This window comes from Bubalus bubalis, chromosome 18, assembly GCF_019923935.1.
Source record: "Bubalus bubalis isolate 160015118507 breed Murrah chromosome 18, NDDB_SH_1, whole genome shotgun sequence".
Taxonomy (NCBI): domain Eukaryota; kingdom Metazoa; phylum Chordata; class Mammalia; order Artiodactyla; family Bovidae; genus Bubalus; species Bubalus bubalis.
This window is the reverse complement of record NC_059174.1, coordinates 33,815,234-33,836,818: the sequence shown is the minus strand read 5'-3', so window position 1 is coordinate 33,836,818 and position 21,585 is coordinate 33,815,234. Positions and strand designations below refer to the sequence as shown.

The 21,585-nt window shown below is 53.9% G+C and overlaps 3 protein-coding genes across 12 annotated transcripts in view; 1 reads left to right on the top strand and 2 right to left on the bottom strand.

Moving 5' to 3' along the window:
* TK2 (thymidine kinase 2) overlaps positions 1-10,264 on the top strand; it is a 30,870-nt gene extending 20,606 nt beyond the window's left edge. For 4 of the 6 annotated variants that reach the window (XM_044931994.2, XM_044931993.2, XM_006072106.4 and 1 more), the window contains 3 exons: positions 488-567; positions 3,682-3,762; positions 4,902-10,264. In XM_044931994.2, coding sequence (XP_044787929.1) covers positions 488-567; positions 3,682-3,762; positions 4,902-5,000 — 260 coding nt within the window. In that variant the 3' untranslated portion in view covers positions 5,001-10,264. Of the gene's footprint in view, positions 1-487; positions 568-3,681; positions 3,763-4,129; positions 4,244-4,901 lie in introns of those variants that run through there. The other 2 variants (XM_044931991.2, XM_044931992.2) reach the window with 2 other exon arrangements.
* Positions 10,265-11,738: 1,474 nt separating this feature from the next.
* LOC112580250 (spermatogenesis-associated protein 2-like protein) lies at positions 11,739-15,027 on the bottom strand. Of its 2 annotated transcripts, none has more exons than XM_025268782.3 (2): positions 14,613-15,027; positions 11,739-13,813 (listed from the first exon to the last, which is right to left on the bottom strand). In XM_025268782.3, the coding sequence occupies exons 1-2, from the start codon at positions 14,934-14,936 to the stop codon at positions 12,701-12,703; spliced, it is 1,437 nt and encodes a 478-aa protein (XP_025124567.1). In that variant the 5' UTR covers positions 14,937-15,027; the 3' UTR covers positions 11,739-12,700. The 2 variants fall into 2 exon arrangements, with proteins under 2 accessions (XP_025124567.1, XP_025124568.1); XM_025268783.2 differs by having other exon boundaries at positions 11,739-14,329; positions 14,613-14,735.
* A 4,275-nt stretch (positions 15,028-19,302) lies between these two features.
* The window catches only part of BEAN1 (brain expressed associated with NEDD4 1), a 38,735-nt gene continuing 36,452 nt past the window's right edge, over positions 19,303-21,585 (bottom strand). For all 4 annotated transcript variants that reach the window (XM_025268788.3, XM_025268789.3, XM_006072114.4 and 1 more), the window contains exon 5: positions 19,303-21,533. In XM_025268788.3, coding sequence (XP_025124573.1) covers positions 21,206-21,533 — 328 coding nt within the window. In that variant the 3' untranslated portion in view covers positions 19,303-21,205. The remainder of the gene's footprint in view (positions 21,534-21,585) is intronic.

Here is a 21,585-nt window from a genome sequence, read left to right as displayed (position 1 = left end):
GTGGGGCCCTCTCTATAGGTGATTCTTTCCTGTGTTAACTCAGCCTTCTCCCCAAGGGCACACAGAACCGGGCTTCTGGTTCCTCCTGGAGAAGCCTACGTTTCTCAAACTGCTTTCCCCTGGGTCCTCTGTGATGTGATGGGTTTTTCTTAGTTCACAAGAGAGAGAGGAGGGACGGAACCTGAACAGTTATTGAGACCAGCCAGGTGCCGGGCCCTGTGCTAAGCTCTTGTCTACACACGGGACTTCATTCAGCCTTACAGTGACCCTGCGGGGCTTGTGACACAGGAAGACAACGGAAGTCGCCGCGAGGGTCAGATGCCTGTCTGGCCACACAGCTGCTCTGCGTCCCCTGCTCAGAGCTGCGGGCAGATGCTTCTCTGCATGCCCTGCCCCTGTGCCTTCCTTCCTCCCACCCTTCACTTTCACTTCCAAGCTTTGAATGGAGCAGTGAAAACCACATGTATATATATATTTTAAATCTCAGTTTATCTCCGGACCACTCCTGAGACCTGTTACCAGAGGCTGAAGATGAGATGCAGGGAAGAGGAGAAGGTCATCCCACTGGTGAGAGCCCCTCTACCCTGGGAAAGGGGCTGCATCCCAGCCTGGCCACACCCTCTGCGAGGTCATCGTGCCCTCCTCGCAGGAAGAGAAACAGGAACTGAGCATGTGGGAGGGTGAACTCTGACTTCCTCTGAGGCCGGAGACCCTGTGCATGTCCGAGTCCGCTTCACTTCTTGTGGCCTGGGACTCAGTGGTGGGCACCGCCACGCTCAGAGCTGTCCCTTCTCCAGTTCCTGCCCGGGTGTCCCCAGGGCTTGTCCAGTCCACCTCCTGAAGATGGCATGCCTTTGTGCCCTCTCACCCCCAGACCCTCACTATGATGTGTCCGCCTGCTCACTTCTGCATCTCCAGGGCTTGGCACTCTGCCCGGCAAGGAGGTGGAACTCACTGGTATTTGTCCAGTGCCTTGCCCTTCCAGGTACTGGTTCAGGGCCACGTCAACTCTAGTCAGGCTGTCGCAACCGGCTTGCACCGCTCTCCTGGCCTGGTCCCTCACTATTCATATCCCCCAGAAATCCAGCCCCAGTACAGCTGCTCAGCGAGGTGTCTAATACAGAACACCACGCATGCGGTTCCCTAACCCCACCCGCTCAGTGCCTTGCCACTCTCTAGGATACAGTCCTCATTTGTAGCGTGGCATCCCGATCCTGCGTGATTGGCTTCATTCCCTTCCACTCCCCGCATTTTCATGATCTGGCTGTAAAGAACTAGTTGTGGTTACACACACACACACACACACACACACACACACACACACACACTTTCCCTACTGCCTACCATGTGAAAGTGGCTCAGTTGTGTCCGACTCTTTACAACCCCATGGACTATACAGTCCGTGGAATTCTCCAGGCCAGAATACTAGAGTGGGTAGCTGTTCCCTTCTCCAGGGGATCTTCCCAACCCAGGGATCAAACCCAGGTCTCCCGCATTGCAGGCAGATTGTTTACCAGCTGAGCCACCAGGGAAGCCCCCTACCATGGAGTTACACACATGTTTCTTTGCATAGCAGTTTCTTTTGCCTTCCAGGTTCAGCTCAGGTATCACCTCCTGCAGGAAGCCTTCCCTGACCTTCCCTTTGTTATGCTTCCCCAGCCTCTGTGCTTTATTATGGTCACAGCCCTTAGGACAGATACTCTGAAACTGTTTATGTGTTTGCTCCCCATCCCTTACAAAGCTGCCACGAACCTTTTCAGATTAGACCTTACCCCTTCTGCGTCCCTAGCATGTGTCCCAGAGCTTGGCACCTAGGGGTTGCTCAGTTAATATTGAACTGAATGTCCTGTGTGAATGCCACTGGAGGTGAACAGACAGGCTGGGCAAGCATTTCCTGGGATGATATGGGAGTCTGAGCTCAGGGTGAGTTAGACTGGGGTCTAGACAGTCAGTGCAGCTCCAGAGACCTGCCTGGGCACCAGGAGGGTAGATTCCAGCCATGAAGTCCCAAGCCTTGGTCTGAGCAGCTTCTTTGCAATCTGGAGACAGGAGTGCTAGAGGGAGGGTGTAACGTGATGGGGCTGGACTGTGCTGGCCAGGGCATGGCAGCTCTGTGTGGTGACCCAGATGTTTGGAAGAAATGACAAGGCTGGAGTCCTTCCAAGTCATTATCCAGAACATTGTCTTAATGGTTTTGACAAGGCCTGTAGACATGTCTGTTGCTGCCAAGAGAGAACCCGTGAGTGGATAAAGAGGCAGCAGTGCATTTTACCTGAGAGCCTCAGGGCTGGGAGGAGGAGGTGTTTGCTGGCAACCAGCGTGGGCTTCCAGAGAAGGCAATTGCAACCCATCCCAGGGACGGGGGAGCCTGGTGGGCTGCCGTCTGTGGGGTCGCACAGAGTCGGACACGACTGAAGTGACTTAGCAGCAGCAGCAGCAGCAGCGTGGGCTTCCCTGATAGCTCATTTGGTGAAGAATCCGCCTGCAGTGAAGGAGACCCCAATTCGGTTCCTGGGTCAGGAAGATCCACTGGAGAAGAGTTAGGCTACCCACTCCAGTATTCTTGAGCTTCTCTTGTGGCTCAGCTGGTAAAGAATCCACCTGCAGGAGAGTGCGGGAGAACTGGTTTGATCCCTGGGTTGGGAAGATCCCCTGGAGAAGGCAAAGGCTACCCACTCCAGTATGCTGGCCTGGAGAATTCCATGGACATAGACATGGTGACACAGAGTCGGACACGACTGAGCGGCTTTCACTTTCGCTTTCAGTGTGCCACTCAGTCCTGCCGTGGTTGCCTTTGAGGCAGGGCTGGGCCTCTTTTCCCTTGGGTCTCACCTTGTCTGCCAGCTGAAGTTGGTCCTGATGGCTTCGAGGATCCATAGGTTACGAGTTGCCTGTTGGGGTGGGAGCAGCCGAGCAGGGCTCCTGGGCCAGTGAGGGCCGCCGCAGTCCTCTTGGTGGGATGGATGGAGGGAGGGTTCAGAGGCTTCCCCATAAAGTCATGATGGCCCTGTTGACGGGGAAGTGGCAGAAAACGAGGCCAGCCAGGTAGGAAGGTGTGTCTGAAGTCCCAGTGGAGCCGAGTATGCTGGAGGGTGGCCATTTTTTTCTTTTTAAATAACTTCTTTTTTTTTTAATTAATTACTTATTTTTGGCTGTTCTGGGTCTTTGTGTGGCTGCGAGCAGGCTTTCTCTAGTGGCAGTGAGTGGGGGCTGCTCTCGAGTTGTGGTGTGTGGGCTTCTCCTTACAGTGGCTGCTCTTGTTGGGAACATGGGTTCTAGGGCTCGTGGATTTCAGTAGTTGCAGCATGTGGGCTCCAGTAGTTGCAACACGTGAGCTCAGTAGCTGTGGTGCACGGGCTTAGCTGTCCTGCAGCATGTGGGATCTTCCCCTGACCAGGGATCGAACTGGTGTCCCCCACATTGCAAGGCAGATTCTTAACCACTAGACCACCAGGGAAGCCCCTGGAGGGACACTTCGGAGTTGTGCCGTTGGGGCTGGCCGGCGGGGAGCTTGGCTGCGATCATGCTGGCCCACCTGAATCAGGCTGGCTGTCGCAGGCTCCTTTGTCCAGGCCGGTGCTCCGTGTTCACTGACCTTCCCTCACCTCCCTGAGCCCCGCAAGGGGACAGGTTTGCCCCCTGCCTGCTCCTGACAGCTCTTGTGTTCCCCACCCCCCACAGGAGTACCTGGATGCTATTCACCACCTGTATGAGGAGTGGCTCATCAAAGGGAGCCTTTTCCCCGTGGCAGCCCCCGTTCTGGTAAGTTCCCCTGAGGGGGCAAAAAATTCTCTAGAAGGAAGAATGACCTGCGGGCATGCCGGCCAGTCTGCAGTCTGGGGAAGCAAGGACCAAGTCCCTCCGAGCTGGAGAATTTGAGAGAAGGAAGCAGGGAGGGTGGAAGGGACCCTGTCTCTCAGTTCCCTTTCTGGATTGAGTCTCAGTGAGCTGAACACACCTGGGAGAAGGTGGCCTGTCCCCGTGTCACCAAGCCCATGACACAGTAGCATCTCACTTATCCAGCATCGTCCCTGGAGGAACGTTCCAAATGGCCGGAGCCCCTGGACCTGGGTTTTGGCCTTAACCGCTTGGGATGGTGGTCTTCCTGAAGCACCTGTCCGTCCCCCAGGGGGTGGCTGGCCCAGAACCTCATTGCACCTTTTCATGGTGACCCAGGGCATCCGAAGGAACGTCAGTTGCTGTTCTGGTCCGTCACACAGTGATGCCCTTAGGAGGTGCTGAGGTGTGTAGGACGTGTGCCCCCGCCTGCTAATGCCTTTGGGCCCCTGTGCTTTCCCCTTACGCACCTTCTCCTGCTGACACTCACCGTTTCTAACTGTTCGATGCTTCTGCCCAGTCAGTGTTTCCCTGCTTCCCTCTCCCTCATTTTCTGATTTGCTCCTGCTCAGAGTTTCTCCAGGCGGGCAGATGGGTCCCGTGAGCTGTTAGGAGTGTGTGTGCAGCGTGGGAACTGAGGGGGGGCTGTGCACCAACTAGTGTGCCTGGCCTTGGGGACATCTGTCTGGGCTGCTCACACACTGCGCTCACGGCTCTTCCAGGCAGTGAGGTTGCTGGAAAGTGAGATCTTACTCTACTGGAGTTTTCTAGAGAGTTCATTTTTTCCCCTCTTTATAGAAAAGTAGATGATAAAAAATGATGAGAAAAAAATGCATTCGCAGACGACTGTCCTGGTTTCTTAAGTGAAAATACAGTTGAGAATGTGGATTGACCTAGAACTGGTTGTGGCTTGGTTCTGACCTCCCTGTTCTCCTGCTGGTGATCTTGGGCTTCCGCGCCTTTCCCTGCCTCATCCTGCCTGCCTCTGTCTCTCTCTCCTTCTGTGAAGGGAGGAGGATGTTGAGGTCAGGTGCAGCCCTGTGACCCCTGTGTTTCATTTCCAGGTGATCGAGGCCGACCACAACATGCAGAAAATGTTAGAACTCTTTGAACAAAACCGGCACCGAATCCTAACTCTGGAGAGTCGGAAGCTTGGTCCATAGGATAGGAAAGATCATGCCTGAGAAATGCCTGCTGCTGCCAAGCTAGCTATTAGGAACAGTTTGGAAAACTCTACTCTCAGGAGGGCTTTGTATCTGCCCACAGTTGTCTTCTTTCTGGCCTTCTCTCCTTTCCCAGTGTCTTCATCCTGGGATCCTGGGCCTCGTGGGTAAATGGGACCAATGGGTTTGCCATGCCCTCTGGTGGCACAGCCTTGCATTCCCCTGGTGCTTCTCCTGGTGGTTTCCCACCGCTGGGTCCTTCTAAGCTAGGGAAGTCCCACCTGACTTGTGCTGGGCTCATGGTCTCTAGCCCTTCAGGCCATCCAGGAAGGCGAGGTAGTGGTCTTCCATCCCAAGGGAGGAAGCTGAAGCTCAGACAGACTAAGAGACCCCCTGGGGTCACACGGCCAGTGACAGTGGGGGCAGCACCACTCAGACTTCTGGGGACTCCCGGCCCCCCCCTTGCCCCAGGCTGCCTCAGCCCAGAGCCCGCCCTGCCCGCTGGAGACCCTCAGACGTGCGTGGGCAGGGCCAACTGTGTGTGCAGCTGGCATCATCACTTTCTCATGGTTTGAGCCGTCCTTGAGGGCAGTTGGCGTTTGACTTTCACAAAATTGTGCCACGTTTGGCTTGAGCCCAGCGTTCATCCGTTCTCTAGCACGAGGCTGATATGGTACTTAACACCTCATTAGGACTTCCCCGATTTAGGAGAGGTATGCACTGCCTCCTGAAGGGTGCTCGGTCTCCTTGGTGACAGAGGTCATGCTTGAGCAGCTGCTAATGACCTGTCAGGGCAGTGGCTTGTGGCCCCCCGGGCTGGTGTGCCCAGTGCCATGCTGGGGCAAGGGGCTGCCAGCCTGGCTTCTGAGGCTCCCTCCCTCCTTAGTGGCTTGCATGATGAGCTTTATCCTTGGAGTTCCTCAGAGTTTGTGGCCCAGGAGAGAGACACCAGTGGCCTTAAGTCTTTTTGAAATGTTTTTCCATCCAAAGGGATACTGCGGGCCACAGAGCGTGAACCATCTTTATTAGCTCAGAGACTGTCTTAGCTGTGTTCAGCTGTAGCAGTGCATCAAAGGCACAGCTGTCTCCTGAGTCAAGTAGCAGCAAGAGACAGGAAGAACATTCTCTCCGAGGACAATCTGGACGGGAAGGATGGGTCTTGCAAGCAAAGGCTCTTGGAGCACTGGAGCTCCTGAACTTCAGAGGTGGGTGGAGAGAGCTTCCAGAAGGCCGTGTGCGGACGTAGGGGTGCGGATTGATTATGAACTTGGGGGAACAGGCCTCGGCCTCTCCCGCGTGGCGGTCGGCGTGCCTGAAGGTTGGAAGGCCTCGTCTTGGCCTCCGCGTGAGTGAGGCACTGGTGCACGCAACTCGCTGATGGAAGTTGGTGACAGGTGGTCCCAGCCCAGAGGCAGCGCCCGGAGGGTAGCCGGGCCCAGAGGCAGCGCCCGGAGGGCAGCTGGGCCCAGAGGCAGCGCCCGGAGGGCAGCACTCTGGCTCCTGGCCCTTCCTGGAGGGACTGGTCCTGGGCCAGTTGCACAGGCGGGGATGCGTCTCAGCCTAGACGCCGGTGATGGACCAGCAGGAAGTGCAACCGCTGCTACCAGGCACCTGGACATGCTGGGACCAGCTTTGGGACTTTGCAGACAAATAGTCCAGTTTTCCCCACAGCTCAATTTGAGAATCTGTACTGGGGGGAAATGTGATTAAAAAAAACCCAAAAAGATAGAAGTATGTATCTCCTTCACGTAGAAGTGCAGCTGTGGGTGGTCCAGGGCTGGTGTGGTGGCTCAGGACCCTCGGGTCCCAGCCTCTTTCTGCCTTTCTGTCCCCAGATTGACTTCCTGGTTTGAGGCTTTCTTCCTCCAGGGGCCTTACTGTCCAGATGGCTCTGGAGCTCCTGTTCTGTCTAGTGTTGGCATCAGGCACACTGCCCGGTCTCCCCCACCATTCACACCTAAATTCAGATGTGGATGGTGACTTTTGCACAACTAAGATAAGCTGGAACATTCTAACAGGACTTTGCTAGAGACCTCAGAGGTGCGGGACAGGCAAGCGGGAAGGCTGGACACACAGTCTGGTTTCAGTTCCGTGGTGCCTCTGGGCCCCTCCTCCCCTCCCTTCTGCTTTCACATCACCCCACCCTCACCACCTGGTGCTGTGATGTCCTCAGCGCTGGCCAGTGGGCTCCCACAGTGGAGCTCTCAGGAGCCCCTTGCTAAACATGGACTCTGGGAAATGATGTCACCCAGCTTGTTTTTCCCATTCCTGCCTCCTTTCCACCAGAACCTCTCACCTAGATGAGAAATGCCCCCCTGCCTGGGGAGTGCATGGTCGAGACACTTCCTGGGATTCCTGCAGACTCCCAGCGTCCCACCTGGGGAAGGCAGGATTGAGGTATTTATTGCTCTGAGAGCAGGTAGGAGGTGTTTTCAAAACCTATCTACCCGTGGGTGCTATCGAATCTGCATCACCCTTGTTTTCCTGGAGCCAGGTGGGGGAGCTCACGTCAAATGCTTATATTATCTGCGGAATGAGTAACACTTGTTCCCTTGGCCTCTGCACCCTGAAGAGTTAACAGTTATTAAAATAATTGACAAGCTCTTGGAAATGTCAGGCCTCCACCGTTGAGAATGTAACAACAATTATATTGCACCCAGTGGGCTTTGGCAGTGGATTACTCACTTACCAAAGGCCAGGGTCAATGGAACACAACCTTTTTTTCTTAATAACCCCAACCCCGTGACCCCCCTGAGGCTGGGGTAAACTCTGTTCCTCTAGTTTCCATAAGATGGTGAACTTGGCCAAAGCTGTCATTAAACAGAAGCTAGGAGAAAGCCAAGCTTATGGGATCAGAATGGGTATTAGCACTTAATGCTGTCCTCTTGAATTTCTGCATCTTTTGGCTTTTTCTTCTCCAAGACAGGTTCACAGAACACATGTGTCTGGGGACATAGTAATAGGTACTCTGGGAAAAGAGGGTTTTGTAGTCCAGCAAATTTGAGATTCACCACCTGGGTACTCTCTGAGCTGCACAAAGTACGTTAGCCTAGGTAAAGTCAGGAAGTCTTGAAATAAAAATGCCTTCTGAAATTTGCTTCAGTCAGGGACTCTCAGACTCATTTGACAGTAGAACCCCTCATTTAGGGGGTTATTAACTTCCAGGTGTGAGTGTTCCTTGGAACGCATGTTGGTAAGCACTGTTTTAGGGTGCCTGCAGCTGCTGATGACTCCCAGTTCTGGGCCCTTTGAGACGCTGTAGCTCCTGGTTCTCTAACTGTAGGCCGTCTGAATCCTCTGATGGGCATGTTAAGGCATGGTCTGCAGGGCCTGCCCCCAGAGTTTCTAATACAGCGGATCTGGGATGTGCCTGAGAATTTAATGACTATCGAAGTGATAATGAGGCTGCTGGTCAGAAAGCACGCTTTGGGGACCACTTCTCGTAGCTTCAGGTTTTCTAGGAGTGGACCTCCGGGAATTCCCATGAAAACTTGACGTGTCACTGAATCTCTTGTGAGTGCTGCTTTATCTTATCTGTTAAATGGGAGCATTGCTCACTTCTAGTGTTGAGAGGATAACTGGCCTGATGTGTGGAAGGGGCCCAGAGCATGGGCAAGTGCTAAGTTTTAAATAAATCTTACCCTTGGGGATCCAGATGTTGAAACATACTATAAAATGTCTATAATTAAAACAGTGTGGTACTGGTACATGAGTAGACCTGTGGGATAGACTAGGAAGCCCAGAAGTAGATGTAAGTGCGTGATACAGGTGTCATCTCAGTGATTATTGGGGGTAAAGATGGATTTTTAAATAAACGGTGCTGAGATGACTGAGTCATCATTTGTAAAAAGATGATTCATATGTTACACCATACCCAAGAATAAACTCCAAGTGGTTTAGGGATCTACATGTAAAAAAATGAAACCATGCACATACTATAAGAATGAATTCTTTGAAACCTCAAGGTAGGAGAACTTTGTAACTATGATTCCAAATCCAGCAATAATAAGATTGAGAAATCTGGCTAAAAAATGTATATGACAAAAGCCATGAGAAAACAGTCAAAAGACATCTGACGACATCGGAGAAGATATTCAAAACATGTATCACAAAGGAGTAATATTCTTGAAGAATTCTTAAAAATAGACAAAGAACCAAAACTCCAATAGAAAAATGAGAAAACTATCCAAACAGACAATTTACAAAAAAGATATTAAAATGGCACTGAAAGATAGGAAAAATACTCAAATTCACTCAATTACAGAAATATGGATGCTATGGTCTAAATATTCGTGTCTCCCCCAAATTCATATGTTGAAAACCTAATGTCTAAGGTGATGGTGTGAGGAAGAGGGACTTTAGGAGCAGGATGACTAGGTCATGAAGGTGGACCCCTCTCAGTTGGGATTAGTGCTCTGGTAAGAGACCCCCACAGAGGTCCCAAGCCCCTTCCACCATACAAGGGAACAGGGGGGCATAGGCAATCTGCAGTCCGGAAGAGGACCTTCACCAGAGCCCAGCCATGCTGGCACCATGATCTTGGGCTTCCAGCCTCCCAGAACCCTGAGATTTAAATGTCTGTTGTTTCTAAGGCCCTCGGCCTTTGGTATTTTCTTATAGCAGCCTGAACAGACTAAGACAGCGATTAAAAGAATACCGAGATACTTACTAGACTGGCAGAAAAAAAAAAATACACATCTCAACCCGTTGTGTTGTTGAGGCTGTGGGGAAGCACTCTCATACTTTACTGGTGAGTGCGCAAGTTTGTACAGCCCTTCTAGAGGGAAATTTTGACAACACCCGACAAACTACATATGTATCTACATCTTGATTGTGATCCAGCAACCCTACTTCTAGGACATGAAAAAATATATGCTCAAGGTTATTTACTGCAACATTGTAACTGCAGAATATTGAAAACAACCGAAAGACTCATATATAAGAGAGTGGTTAAATAAAGCATGGCACATCCATACAGTGGAGCAGCATGCAGCTGTGAAGTAGAATGAGAAGGGTCTCTCTGAACAGATGTGACACAGATTTCCAGGACATACTGCTCAGGGAAGAAAGTAGTGTCCAAATGAGTATCTAGAGTATGCTAGCCTAAGGAAAATACACAGATGTATAGGGTGGACAGGAAAGATAATCCAGAAAATAAGCAGATTAGTGGGAAAAGCCTGGAAGAAGGAAAATTGAATGGGTTCAGGGTTGCTGGGATGAGAGGGGAATGTACTCAGTGAATAAACCATTTTGGGTAACTCTGACTTGAGAACCTTAGTAATGTCTCACGTACCACCCCGCCCCAAATAAACAGCTGACTAGGACATAGCGGGAATGGAAGGTGGAAAACACAGATCAAGCACAAGCACATGATGACCACACTGAAGGTGCTGGGAAGAACTAGCTGAAGTAACCCTGGAAAACTGTATCTAGGTTGGACACGAGAGGAGTAAAGGTAAAAGTTATTTCACGTAAGTGCTGAAATACAGTTATTAGAAGTATTTCTCATAAGGATATATTTAGCAATTCTGAAACTATACTAGGATCAATTTAGTAGACTCAGTAGACTAAAACAAATAATCTGTAGATTCTGAGAGCTGTGTTTCTCACTGTTAGAGAAAGATATGTTATAAATAAGAGGAAGGGTAGAATAAACCCTGTGGTACTGGATTAGAATCAGAGGTCTCAGTGTGAACTCATGATTAAAATTACATATAGCTAGATATGGAAATCGGAGAAGGCAATGGCATCCCACTCCAGTACCTTGCCTGGAAAATCCCATGGATGGAGGAGCCTGGTGGGCTGCAGTCCATGGGGTCACTAAGAGTCGGGCATGACTGAGCGACTTCACTTCCACTTTTCACTTTCATGCATTGGAGAAGGAAATGGCAACCCACTCTAGTGTTCTTGCCTGGAGAATCCCAGGGATGGGGGAGCCTGGTGGCTGCCGTCTATGGGGTCACACAGAGTCGGACACGACTGAAGTGACTTAACAGCAGCAGCAGATATGGAAATATAGCTATGTGTGCATATGCGTGGGTTAGTATACATACATGTGCTTCTTAACTCTGTCCCGTGAGTGGGCTTAGAAGCAGTGACACCCAGTAACAATGTGTAGACCGGGCACTTAGATCTTGGTCTCTGAACATCATTCTCTAATACAAGGAACCAGAGATCCTAGTGGTTTATTCCAGGGATGAGGAGGTAAATATCTCCAGTAACAAGATCCACGGACATCATAATCCTTTGATAAGATGCACGGAGGACACAACATCCTTTTTTTAAATGGTGGTATCCCTGCCCAAATGTCTAACCTCACTCCAGCCACAAACACACCAGACAAACTGAGGGACATTCAACAAAATAACTGAATGGTATGCAGTTCTGATCAAAAGCATAAGATCATCAAAGACAAGAAAAAGACTGAGCAACTATTATAGATTGGAGGGGATGAAAACTCACAAATGTCATGTGGGATCCTGGAGAGGATCCTGGAATAGAGAAGGATATTAATGGGAAAACTGGTGTAATTTAAATAGAGTTTGGCTCAGTGGTAAAGAATCCACCTGCCAATGAAGGAGACACAAGCAGTACAGGCTGGATCTAAGTTGAGAAGATCCCCTGGAGAAGGAAGTGGCAACTCACTCCAGTATTCTTGCCTAGAAAATTCCATGCACAGAGGAGCCTGGCTGTCTATAGTCCAGGGAGTCGCAAAAGAATTGGACATGACTTACTGACTAAACAACAACATAGTTTGATAATAATTGTATCAACATCAATTTCCTGTTCTTGAGGCTCATACTGTGGTTATGTACAATGACAGTTTCAGGGGGAGCCAGGTGAGGGAGAGAAGGAAATTCTTTGTGCTAGTTTGCAACTTTTTTCTAAGTCTAAAATTACCTTATGTCGTCCTCCCCACTGGGCAGAAGCAAAGCCGAGGGGCAGGTCCTGGGCAGGTGCCACCTGCCCCTCCATAGAGAGGCTCTCGGCTGGAGAGGGAGACCACTGTCTCTTGGGCCACTGTGAGGAATGCCCGTGTACATGTGTGTACATGTGCCTGGATGCACCCACTTGTGTGCATGTATGCATGCATATGTGGGGGCAGGAAAGGCTGGTGGAGGGGCACCCCCACTCCACACAGCCTGGGTGATGGAGTCCCCAACCCTGGATGCAGAGCAGGCCTGTGAGCTCATCCTGGGCTCCCAACAATGGCCTTGCTCTCTGTCAACCAGAAGTTAGCTGAGAGAAGAGGGTGGCTGACAGACGACCCTGAACAGATGGAGGGTGGTTTACATGTCTGCTTGTCTACACAGCTGTCGTATAATCTGCCCTGTGACAGGTGCCTCAAGGATGCCAAGGGAGGCTGCTGGTCAGAGATGAAGGGTGATGGTGCTCCCAAGGTCACACGCTGAGCTGGGATGTGAAGGGCACAGGAAGCGCCCCCACTTCTGAGGTCGGCAGTGTGCAGACACCTCCTAACCCGTCTCAGCTACCTGTGAGGCAGATCTGACATCACCTCCACTTTGCAGACAGGGAAGCATGGCTCAGAGAGGTGTGGGGAGTGGCCCAGAGTCATACAGTCTGTAGGTGGCAGGGCTAGTACCTGAGGCCAGCTGGGATGAGCAGGCTGACATGTCCCCGTGGCTGATGTCCCCACTGTGGTTCCAGACCCATCATTTCTTCAAGTCGGAGTGACATGCTCAGCTGTGGCTCGTGTAGGATCTCCGTGTGGGAACTGGCTCCTCCAGCCCCTTAAGGGGGACGTAGTAAGCACTGGGGGCTCTTTTACATGAAGTGGAGGCCTGTGGAGACCTCCAGAGCAGAGCAACTTTACCGTCCGGGCTGCTGCCTTTGCTGGCTGGCTCTGGCCCCACGAGAGGCTCTGATTGTCCCTCCTCCTCAACCCTGGGACCAGGGGTGTCCCTCAGATAGCCCGCTGGAGTTGAGGTTCTGAGGAGGTGGGTGAAGTGCTCACAGAGCTCTTCCATCTCCGAGGAAGTGCTTGGAGGCTCAGTGTCCATGCCAAGGGCAGCTGGATCTGGCAGAGCATCTGGCTTTGGGGCCAAGGAATTCTCTGACAGACAGGACCTGGGCCTCTGCCGGAGCTGGCTGGGGACGGTGGCCCCTTTACACTCAGAAGCCCCGTCGGGGACCCAGGGCTGCTCACCACTGCTACCCGATGTGGCGGCCACCTCCCCCGGCGCTGGGCTGGGCCCAGGGCCTGGGCCCTGGAGTTGCTTCCCTTCCAGGCTGCTCCAGGGCTGGTCCCAGGGGAGCAAGGGTGTCCGGTGCAGTGTGAGGTCGCTGTAGCAGGTCAGGAACTCCTCACTGTCAGAGCATGTGCTGGCATGGTGCAGGGAGCCCAAGGGGACCAGGGGGCCAGTCAGGAGTCCATGGGGGGTTGTTGAGACCTCAGGCAGGTTCAAGGCCACAGGCAGAGAGCAGCGAGCATCAGGGTGTTCGGCCAGGGCGCTCTTGGCTCCCACCCCTGCTGAGGGATCCAGGCCAGGCTGGGCCTCCCACAGGGCCTCCTGCAGCCCCGTCTCTGAGCCAGGTCTATGGTGGGGCCCCGCCACTCTCTCTCTGCCTGGCCCGAGGAGCTGCCTGCCCGGGGTCCTGAGAACGGCCTCACATGCGACTCTTGTCAGGAAGATCTCAAACACCATCTGTTTGGTGTCCTCCTCGCTGATAGCCTGGACCAGGGAAAACTCGACCTCGGAGGTGGCCATATAGCCTAGCCGGCCCAAAAGGGTGTGCAGGGTGTGTTCTGAAAGCACAGGCCGCACCCAGTAGGCAAAGCTCCCCGTGTATGTCTGGAACAAACAGGGGTGCTCGTTAGGGTGGCACACGCAAGAGCAGAGTGGCTGTGAGGGGAAGGACCAAAGACTGGAACGGAGGCTCCTGAGAAGCAGGAGGGCCAGGGCATGGGCCCGTAAGGAAACCTGGCCCACAGGCATGTCGCCCTGGTCCCATTTTACAGAAGGACACACTGAGGCCCAGAGGCAGGACTTTTGCCTCAAGTCACTCAGCAGAAGAAGGAGCCAGCCGGTGCCCTGGCCTGGAGCCAGAAGCGACGAAAGCTTTGCAGTGGCTTTCCACAGCCCAGGTCTTTGCCTTGTTTCCTGTGGCCTCCTTGTTGCCTGTTCTTTAGAAAAGCAGGAGAGCCTGGTGGTTTGGAGTGGCACTGTCTGAGTCTGAGTCCTGTCTGGGCTGTGTATTAGCTGGTGACCACAGAGCAGTTTCTAGGTGGCGCTAGTGGTAAGGAACCTGCCTGCCAATGCAGGAGACATCAGAGACTCAAGGTTCAATCCCTGGGTTGGCAAGATCCCCTGCGGAAGGAAATGGGAACCGACTCCAGTATCCTTGCCTGGAGAATCCCATGGACAGAGAAGGCTGGTGGGCTCAGGGCCGGAGGATGGAAGAAAGTTGGTCACAACTGAAGTGACTCAGACTACAGATCAGTTGTATTAAACTCTAGCCCTCAGTTTCCCCAGCTGTAAAATGGGACCAATGTCAGTGGGCATGACAGACGCATTGTTTCCTCCCCAACCCCAAGGCAGGGCCCTGGCCCCTCCCCAAGACCCTCTCTCCCAGGGTAGTGGCGACACCTACCTTCAGGGACCTGATTTCCTTCCTCCAGGGAAACAGGAGCAGGTGGATAGAGACCAATTCCAGGAACTCCAGTGCCCGCACCAGTTTGTGGTCGATATGCTGGGCAAAGCAGGGAGCCCCCGAGTCAGGGGCCACCTCCTCAGGCAGGTAGAGTTGAAGAGGGGGCCCTGTGTCCAGCAGCTGCTGGGCCCTGCTGGTGAGAGTGGCTTGCCTGCAGACCCGGAGCCGGCCCTCTCCTGCCCCCTCCAGGTAGAAACTGATGAGGTCTTCGAGGAGGGTCTCAGGAGCGTCCTCTTTGGGGCCCGGGGCCCGGGGCCAGCTCATGGCGGCTGTGAGGGGTTGGATGCAGACCAGAGTCCCGTGGCCGCCTAGGCCGGCCTGCCTCTGTCCCGCCCCACGGCTCAATCAGGAAGCCCAGGAGGAAGTTGTGTTAGCAAAAGAGAAAGCAGGGCTTTATGCCATCTGTCGGTACTCCTCATCCTGGAGCTGGCCGGGGCTGCGGCCCAGCAAGAAGGCTTTGTGGGTGCAAACCCCGGCATCCTGCCATGGGTGGGATGGTTCTGAGGTGTGTTCTACCCTGTCTCTGAGAGGGTCCCCCGTGGGACCACCCCAGTTGTCCACAGCAACAACCTGCTCATAAGTTCATCTCTGTTGATTCAGCTCCCTCCCTTGCTTAGTTCCCGGTTTCTTCACTGTGCTTCCTGGGATCACCTCCCACAAAAACTACTTAGACCCAGAGGTTGAATCAGGCACAGGTTTTTGACGGGGTTGAGATGGACCAGTCACCTATGCACTCTCATCTAGCCTTTTCTCTTCCCTCCTTCCCTCCCCTCCCTCCTTCCCTCCCCCCTTTTTTCCTTCCTTCCTTCCTTCCATTCACCTACTTCTTAATTCAGTGATGATTCACTCATTCATTCAGTCACTTGGTGACTCACTCCTTCCTTCCACATGGGTCTGCATTTCTCAAAGTGTGCTCCATGGAAGAGCACTTGTCTGGGTGCTCTTAATCTATCTCCCATGAGTGAAAATTTCCTGTGGCCAAATGCATTTGGGAACTGCTGGACTAAATAAGATCCCCGGGCTTCTTGGCATCAGGACCTTTCCTAAGGGGTGTGAGTTCCCAGGAGGGGCAACCTATGTGCTGTTCCCTGACTTCTCAGGCCCTGGGTCCTTTCAAGGCTCTCTCCTGGTGCTTGGGGTAGTATCACCAGAGGCCCATGTCCTTCCACACTGGCCTGGGGCAGGGACGGGAAGGGTTGTAGCTTCCGAAGCAGATGGGAGCCTGGCCTCAGTGGCTCGCTGTCTGGAGAGCGTGTTGGAAGGCGCGGTGGCTCTGCATGAACTGGCTGTGACCTGGCAGTCACACAGCCGAGGAAAAGCTGGTTCTTGACCATTGTTGGCTTTCTGGGATGCTCTGCTGGCCTCCTGCCCCTCCAGTCACCAGGAAGGGCATCTGATCTGCCGGGTGCTTGGCCTCGGAGCAGCCTCAGACCTGGGCTGGCTGCACCCAGGGTCTCGTTGCTCCCAGCCCCCGGCTCCCCTGCCACCTTTTCTGAGCTCAGTGGCCAGAGCGTTCCTACCCCTCCCATTAGGAACTTACTTCCCAATGGGAGGGCTACTTGGGAATGGGTCTCGTGGCTGGTCTGAATCCATCATCTGAGGTCCACTGGTGGGGATGCTAGTCTCTGACACACATTAGTTCACCTGATCCTGAACCTCGGCAAGATTAGGTAACTGGCCCAGGTCACATCTGATCATCCTTCTGGGTAGGAGACAAAGGTCAGCATGGGTGGGAGAGTGCTAGTGGACATTTGATATTCTGGTCTGACTTAGGGTAGGCTGGTGGGGCGTGGGTCCTGAGACCGAAAGAAGGACGGGGACTGGCTCAAAGGTCCCAGGAGGCAGGCTGGATGGATGCCTTGTTGTGGTCTGGCTGAGGCTGTGACCTCAGGGTCTGAGGCCTGCAGACCTGGGAGTCCTTGAAGAGATGCTGAACAGGCACAGGTGGGCTGCAACCCCCGTGCCCAGCCCCCCAGCCCAGAAACACCAGGCCTGCCCCAGGCAATTGGTCCCAATCCAGAGAGCTCACTTGGGCTTGGGGAGGAGCGCTGTGAGGTCAGCAGAGCCAAACCCTGGATGGGGCATTCACTCTCTCGGGTGATGATGCTGTGGGTCCTTCCACTGCTCATGTCCCCAGCCTGGTCAGTCTTTGGGGGACACTGATGGTGATACCTGAGCGTGAGTGTGGGTGGCCTTGGGGTGGGACCTCTGGGTGTGTGAGCTCTGAGTGTGAGGGGCACAGTGTGTGTGTGTGTGAGCTGTGTGTGCCGCAGGTAGTGTGAACTGAGTGATGCTGCACACAAGTGTGTGCCTGAGAGTCTCTAGGAAGTTGATGTGAGAGACCCCTGTGTATGCATACATGGGTGAGCTTGGCTGGTGCAAGCCAGCGGGTGTCCCAAGGGGCCACTGTGGTCGGCCGTGCTTGGTATCCGCCCTGTTCCTCCCTCTCTCAAGGGATTCCTGCTGCTCCCGTATGCCCGTCTGGAGGCCGTGGAGGGCACTGTGCCCATGCTTGATGGCCTGGTGGCAGCCCACGCAGACCAGGGTGATGGCCTCAGCTGAAGGTCTCCAGTCTGAAGACCTGGGCCAGAGGAGCTGCTCAGCTGCGCAAGGTGGAGCAGCTTGGCTGAAGGGCAGCCTCAGAAAATGATCCTTGAGAATCTGAGAGCCGTGTGTGATTAATCCACTTCTCTCCCCATTGGCTGACTAACCCTGAGGCAAGCTCCACTCTGGCTCTCGGAGTTGCCAGGGGGACGGAGCGCAGTTGCCCACAGCGGAGACCAGCTCAACAACACCCTGCCTGCACTTTCCACCCTTCCCAGTTTCACTTTCCACTCCCTGGTGCTGTTCCTGGGGTCACCTTCCTCATCAACCCCTTGCACCCCCATCCTGTCCCAGGGTTGGTCCTGCCCCTCCTCCCGTCCCCACTGTCCTGGGAATTTAGCTTCACTTCCCATCTTCTTGGGGCCCCAATGAGCCCCACTGCCCAGTGCTCATGTGGGCCCAACTCCTCAGGGCCCCCTGGGAGAGAGAGGCAGCCAGTATCCTTCTAGGAGTGTGAGGAACTTGGATGTGGCGCCATAGGTGAACACTCCATAGTGTGTCCGAGTGGACACAAGAAATGTTGTGAATGGAGGAAGTGGAGAGCACTGAGCTTGATAGCCCCTGGGGGGCTGTGGGATCCTGAGTGTGTTTGCTTTTGGAACTGGGTATGGGTGTGGGGCGGAGAAGGCAATGGCACCCCACTCCAGTACTCTTGCCTGGAAAATCCCATGGACGGAGGAGCCTGGTAGGCTGCAGTCCATGGGGTTGCTAAGAGTCAGACACGACTGAAGCAACTTAGCAGCAGCAGCAGCAGCATGGGTGTGGGGTCGTTCCGGTTGGAATTGCCATGGGTACCAGGTGAGCTGGGCAGCACCACCGTGAAGGCTGCCACATTCGTTCCCAGAAGGGGCCTCAGAGTACAGAGGTGGCAGCTGAGCTGTGCACCCTGGTGTTTAGGACAGGGGAGTGGTTATTTTGTATACCGTGAGAGGTGCTGAGCTATCTGGCTGTGCCTAGAGAGGTGCTACGGGGTTGGGGTAGGGGGTGGGCGGCAGGAATGATTCCTGTAAATGGAATGCTTGAATGGTTTAAACCTCATGGAACATCCCGAGAGTGGAGGACAAGCCCAGGACCAAAACAAGTTCCGTTACAACTACGAGTGTCCGCAGGCAGTGGGTTAGAAACTGGGAGAAGGGAATTTGCGTCTTTCAGGGGCTCACTGGCTTTGAACAGTGGCGGCAGGCAGCCAGCAGGTGGCAGTGTGGGCTTGCAGTGGGACCCAGGACAGGGCTGTACCGTCCTTCAGGATCACACCCCACTTTCAGGGCACTTGGGGGTTTAGGACTATGCTCATGGATTCTACCTGAATTCAAGTAGGAGGGAAGAGTGACAGAGAAAGGGAACCTGTCAGACAAGGGATCGACAACCAAAGCCAAAGTCTTATAGAAAGCAGAGACAAAAGAATTTCTGCAGAGGGGGAGAAAATGACTTACTTCAGTCATTTCAGCCTGATTTCCTCCCCCACACCTTCCCCACCGCTTCCTGATAGTCAAAGCTGTCAGAGTGTGGAGTGAAATGCCAGTCTTCTGGTGTTCTGGAGTCAAGTCCTGCAAATTTATGGCTTGTCTTGGTGGCAGTTACACTGGCCGATTCTTGGAGAATCGATGCCATGTTTTACAGAGGTTTAAAAAAAATTACGGCTTCCCAGGTGGCTAAAGAATCCACTAAGAATCTACTTGCTAAGCAGGAAATGTGGATTCAATCCTTGGTTCAGGGAAGATCCGCTGGAGGAGGACATGGCAACCCACTCCAGGATTCCTTTCTGGAAAATCCCATGGACAGAGGGGCTTGGCAGGCTGCTGGTCCACGGGGTTGCCAAGAGTCAGGTACAACTTAACCACTAAACAACAACAACAAAGTAACTGGTGTAAATCACCCACTACCCAAATATCCCTGTCCTAGAAGAATAACAAGGTTTCAGTGACTGCTGACTTTGAGAAAAGTAACATATTTTCAGTTTGCTGATTTAACCCTTTCCTTACAAGTGTCAGATGGTGCCAACCCCACCATGGGCTCCTTATTCAGGTTACTTCTTACAACATTTTTTATTGATATATTTATTTTGAACACAGAAAAGATACATTGTTGCTTATTTAGCGCTTAATCCAGGGACAAGAAAAGCTGCTTGGCTCCATCCCTTCAACACTGATGAGCATGTGGGGGTTTTTATCTCCCCCCCAACTCCGGCACTCTATAGGGTTGCAGAAGCAAGATGTGTTTCTTAAAAGAACCTCAGCCCTGGAGTGCATTTTAAAAGCTATACAGTACAACAGACAAGAGATTATTTTTTTTGCCTAGAAAACAGTACACCACAAAGGTGGACAGAACTGCGTGTAAACAAGGTCCCTTCCCCAGGCAGAGTCAGGGGCGCCAGGATGCTACAGAACCTCTGGGTGGATTCCTTTCAGTTCTGCACCAGAAGAAATGCTATTTCTACAGAAAATAAGATTCACGATTGCCTTCCTCGCCACCTCTCTTCTTAAGAAAGGGATTACTAAATTGTCTTAGCCCTTTATTGGAGGAATGGAAATGTAGGGGAGAGGTTGGTTGGGGGTGCTGCAGTTTAAGGAGCGGGTGGGGAGGGAGGCGGGGTGGGTTGGAGGACTGCCGCTAGTGATGCCGGCGGGGACGCTCTTTACAGGCGCTGGGCTGCCACCCTCGTGCAGGCTGGGTCTGCAGGCATCAGCTCTGTTACCTGCGTAGTCTCTGATGGAAATTGCTGGGATTCAGGGGCCAAGGTCTAAGTCTGTTTACAACGAGGCCCGTGTACTCCTTTCTGCAGTAGCCCCAGCAGCAAGGCTGAGATGCAACCACTGGTCGTCTCGCGGTGGCACAGTAGGGCCCACATCCCCTTGATTTCATTTGCGCCAGCACCATGGAGGGCAGACCAGAAGGTGCTGGCTCCCAACTCCCAACCCTGAGCCCCCACCTAGAGGGCCAGCACTGCTCCTGGGGTCCGTCTCCAGCCCACTAGAGCTTAGGCCATGAATGGCCGGCAGGGCATGCCCCTAGTGAGGGGCTGCTCCTCTGCCTCAGCGCCTGTCCCCAGGAAGGCCCCACCCCATCTTCTTTGAAGCCCCTCAGTCCCAGGCAGTGGTTGAATGGACATGGGCACCGCCATGACCCACTACCACCACCCCACTACCACCACCGCACGCCCGCTGAGGGCCCTGTCCATCACTTGGGGCTTGGAGTGGGGGCTTTGGAGATAACTCCGCTAGCACCACCAGACGGAGGGTGCTGGGCTAGGGATGGGGCAGGGTGAGGCAAGGGTTTCCAGGTTGTGCCTGGGCCCCCAGTCTCGTGTCCCTCACCCTATAAGTGGCAGGTGTTGTGGCTCTTCTGCCCTGGGTGGGGACATAGAGAGCGTGGAGCTGAGCCTCACTGAGGCCTGTCCCGCCAACCTGGAGGACCAGCTGCCTCCTGGGGGTGGGGGGTGAGTTTGAGCAGGAAGCTGACCTGGGGGGGCTGAGCAGCTTCTTGGGGCGAGAGTCAGCGTTGGGGTCCAGGCTTTCCAGTGAGGGCAGGGCAGACAGCCTGGGCAGAGGGCAGAGTGAACCCCAGCCCCTTCTCTGCCTTCTTTCTCCAAGCACTGGCTCCAGGGGTATCACTGGCAGGCTGGGGAGGAGACTGGAGGTCAGGAGAGCTGCGTCTGCAATGAAACCTTCGCAGGTGGGATTGTGTATCTGGGTGGGGGGGGGGGGGGAGGCCTGTGTGTGTGTGCACGCCTGCACACATGAGGGACATGTCTGGATGTATGTGTGCACATGGGTGTGTCAGTGTGTGTCCAAGTTGTGTGTATATGTGTGCATGTGGGGGTGCCATGTGAGCATCTGTGTGTGTGTGTGTGTGTGTGTATACACGCCCCTGTGTGCCTGAAAGATGTGATTCAGCCCTGAGGGGCCGGCAGGACCTGACTACCAGGTCGCTCACATGATCTGCTCTGGGCCCAAGGCCAGGGCCTGGGTTGGGGCAGGCGAGCCCTGGGAACTCTGCGGGCCTGGATGCGGTCCAGGCAGTGGCAGCCGGCCTGATGGAGGGCTGATCCCACACACAGCCTCATAAGGGGGCAGGGTGTCCATGGAGACAGTGCGGAGACCACTCTGGCCCTGCGACCTCTGCGCCTGCTGGTGTCGGCCAGGGCTGTGGCCATTGCCCGCATCCAGCTCAGGGCAGGAGTCGGTCAGTGAGTAGGGGGGCGGGGCATCCGTGGGGATGTACAGCTGAGTGGCGCCGGGTCCCACACACTCCTCGTAACTGCAAGAGAAGAAGCTCCCTCAGGCCCTGTGTGAGCTGGCCTCAGTGGCGG

Excerpts from the sequence above, each read along its gene's own strand:
- LOC112580250 (XM_025268782.3), bottom strand. The coding sequence starts at position 14,936 with ATGAGCTGGCCCCGGGCCCCGGGCCCCAAAGAGGACGCTCCTGAGACC. Across the intron at positions 13,814-14,612 it reads AGGAAATCAGGTCCCTGAAG|ACATACACGGGGAGCTTTGC; the intron begins GTAGGTGTCGCC and ends TGTTTGTTCCAG.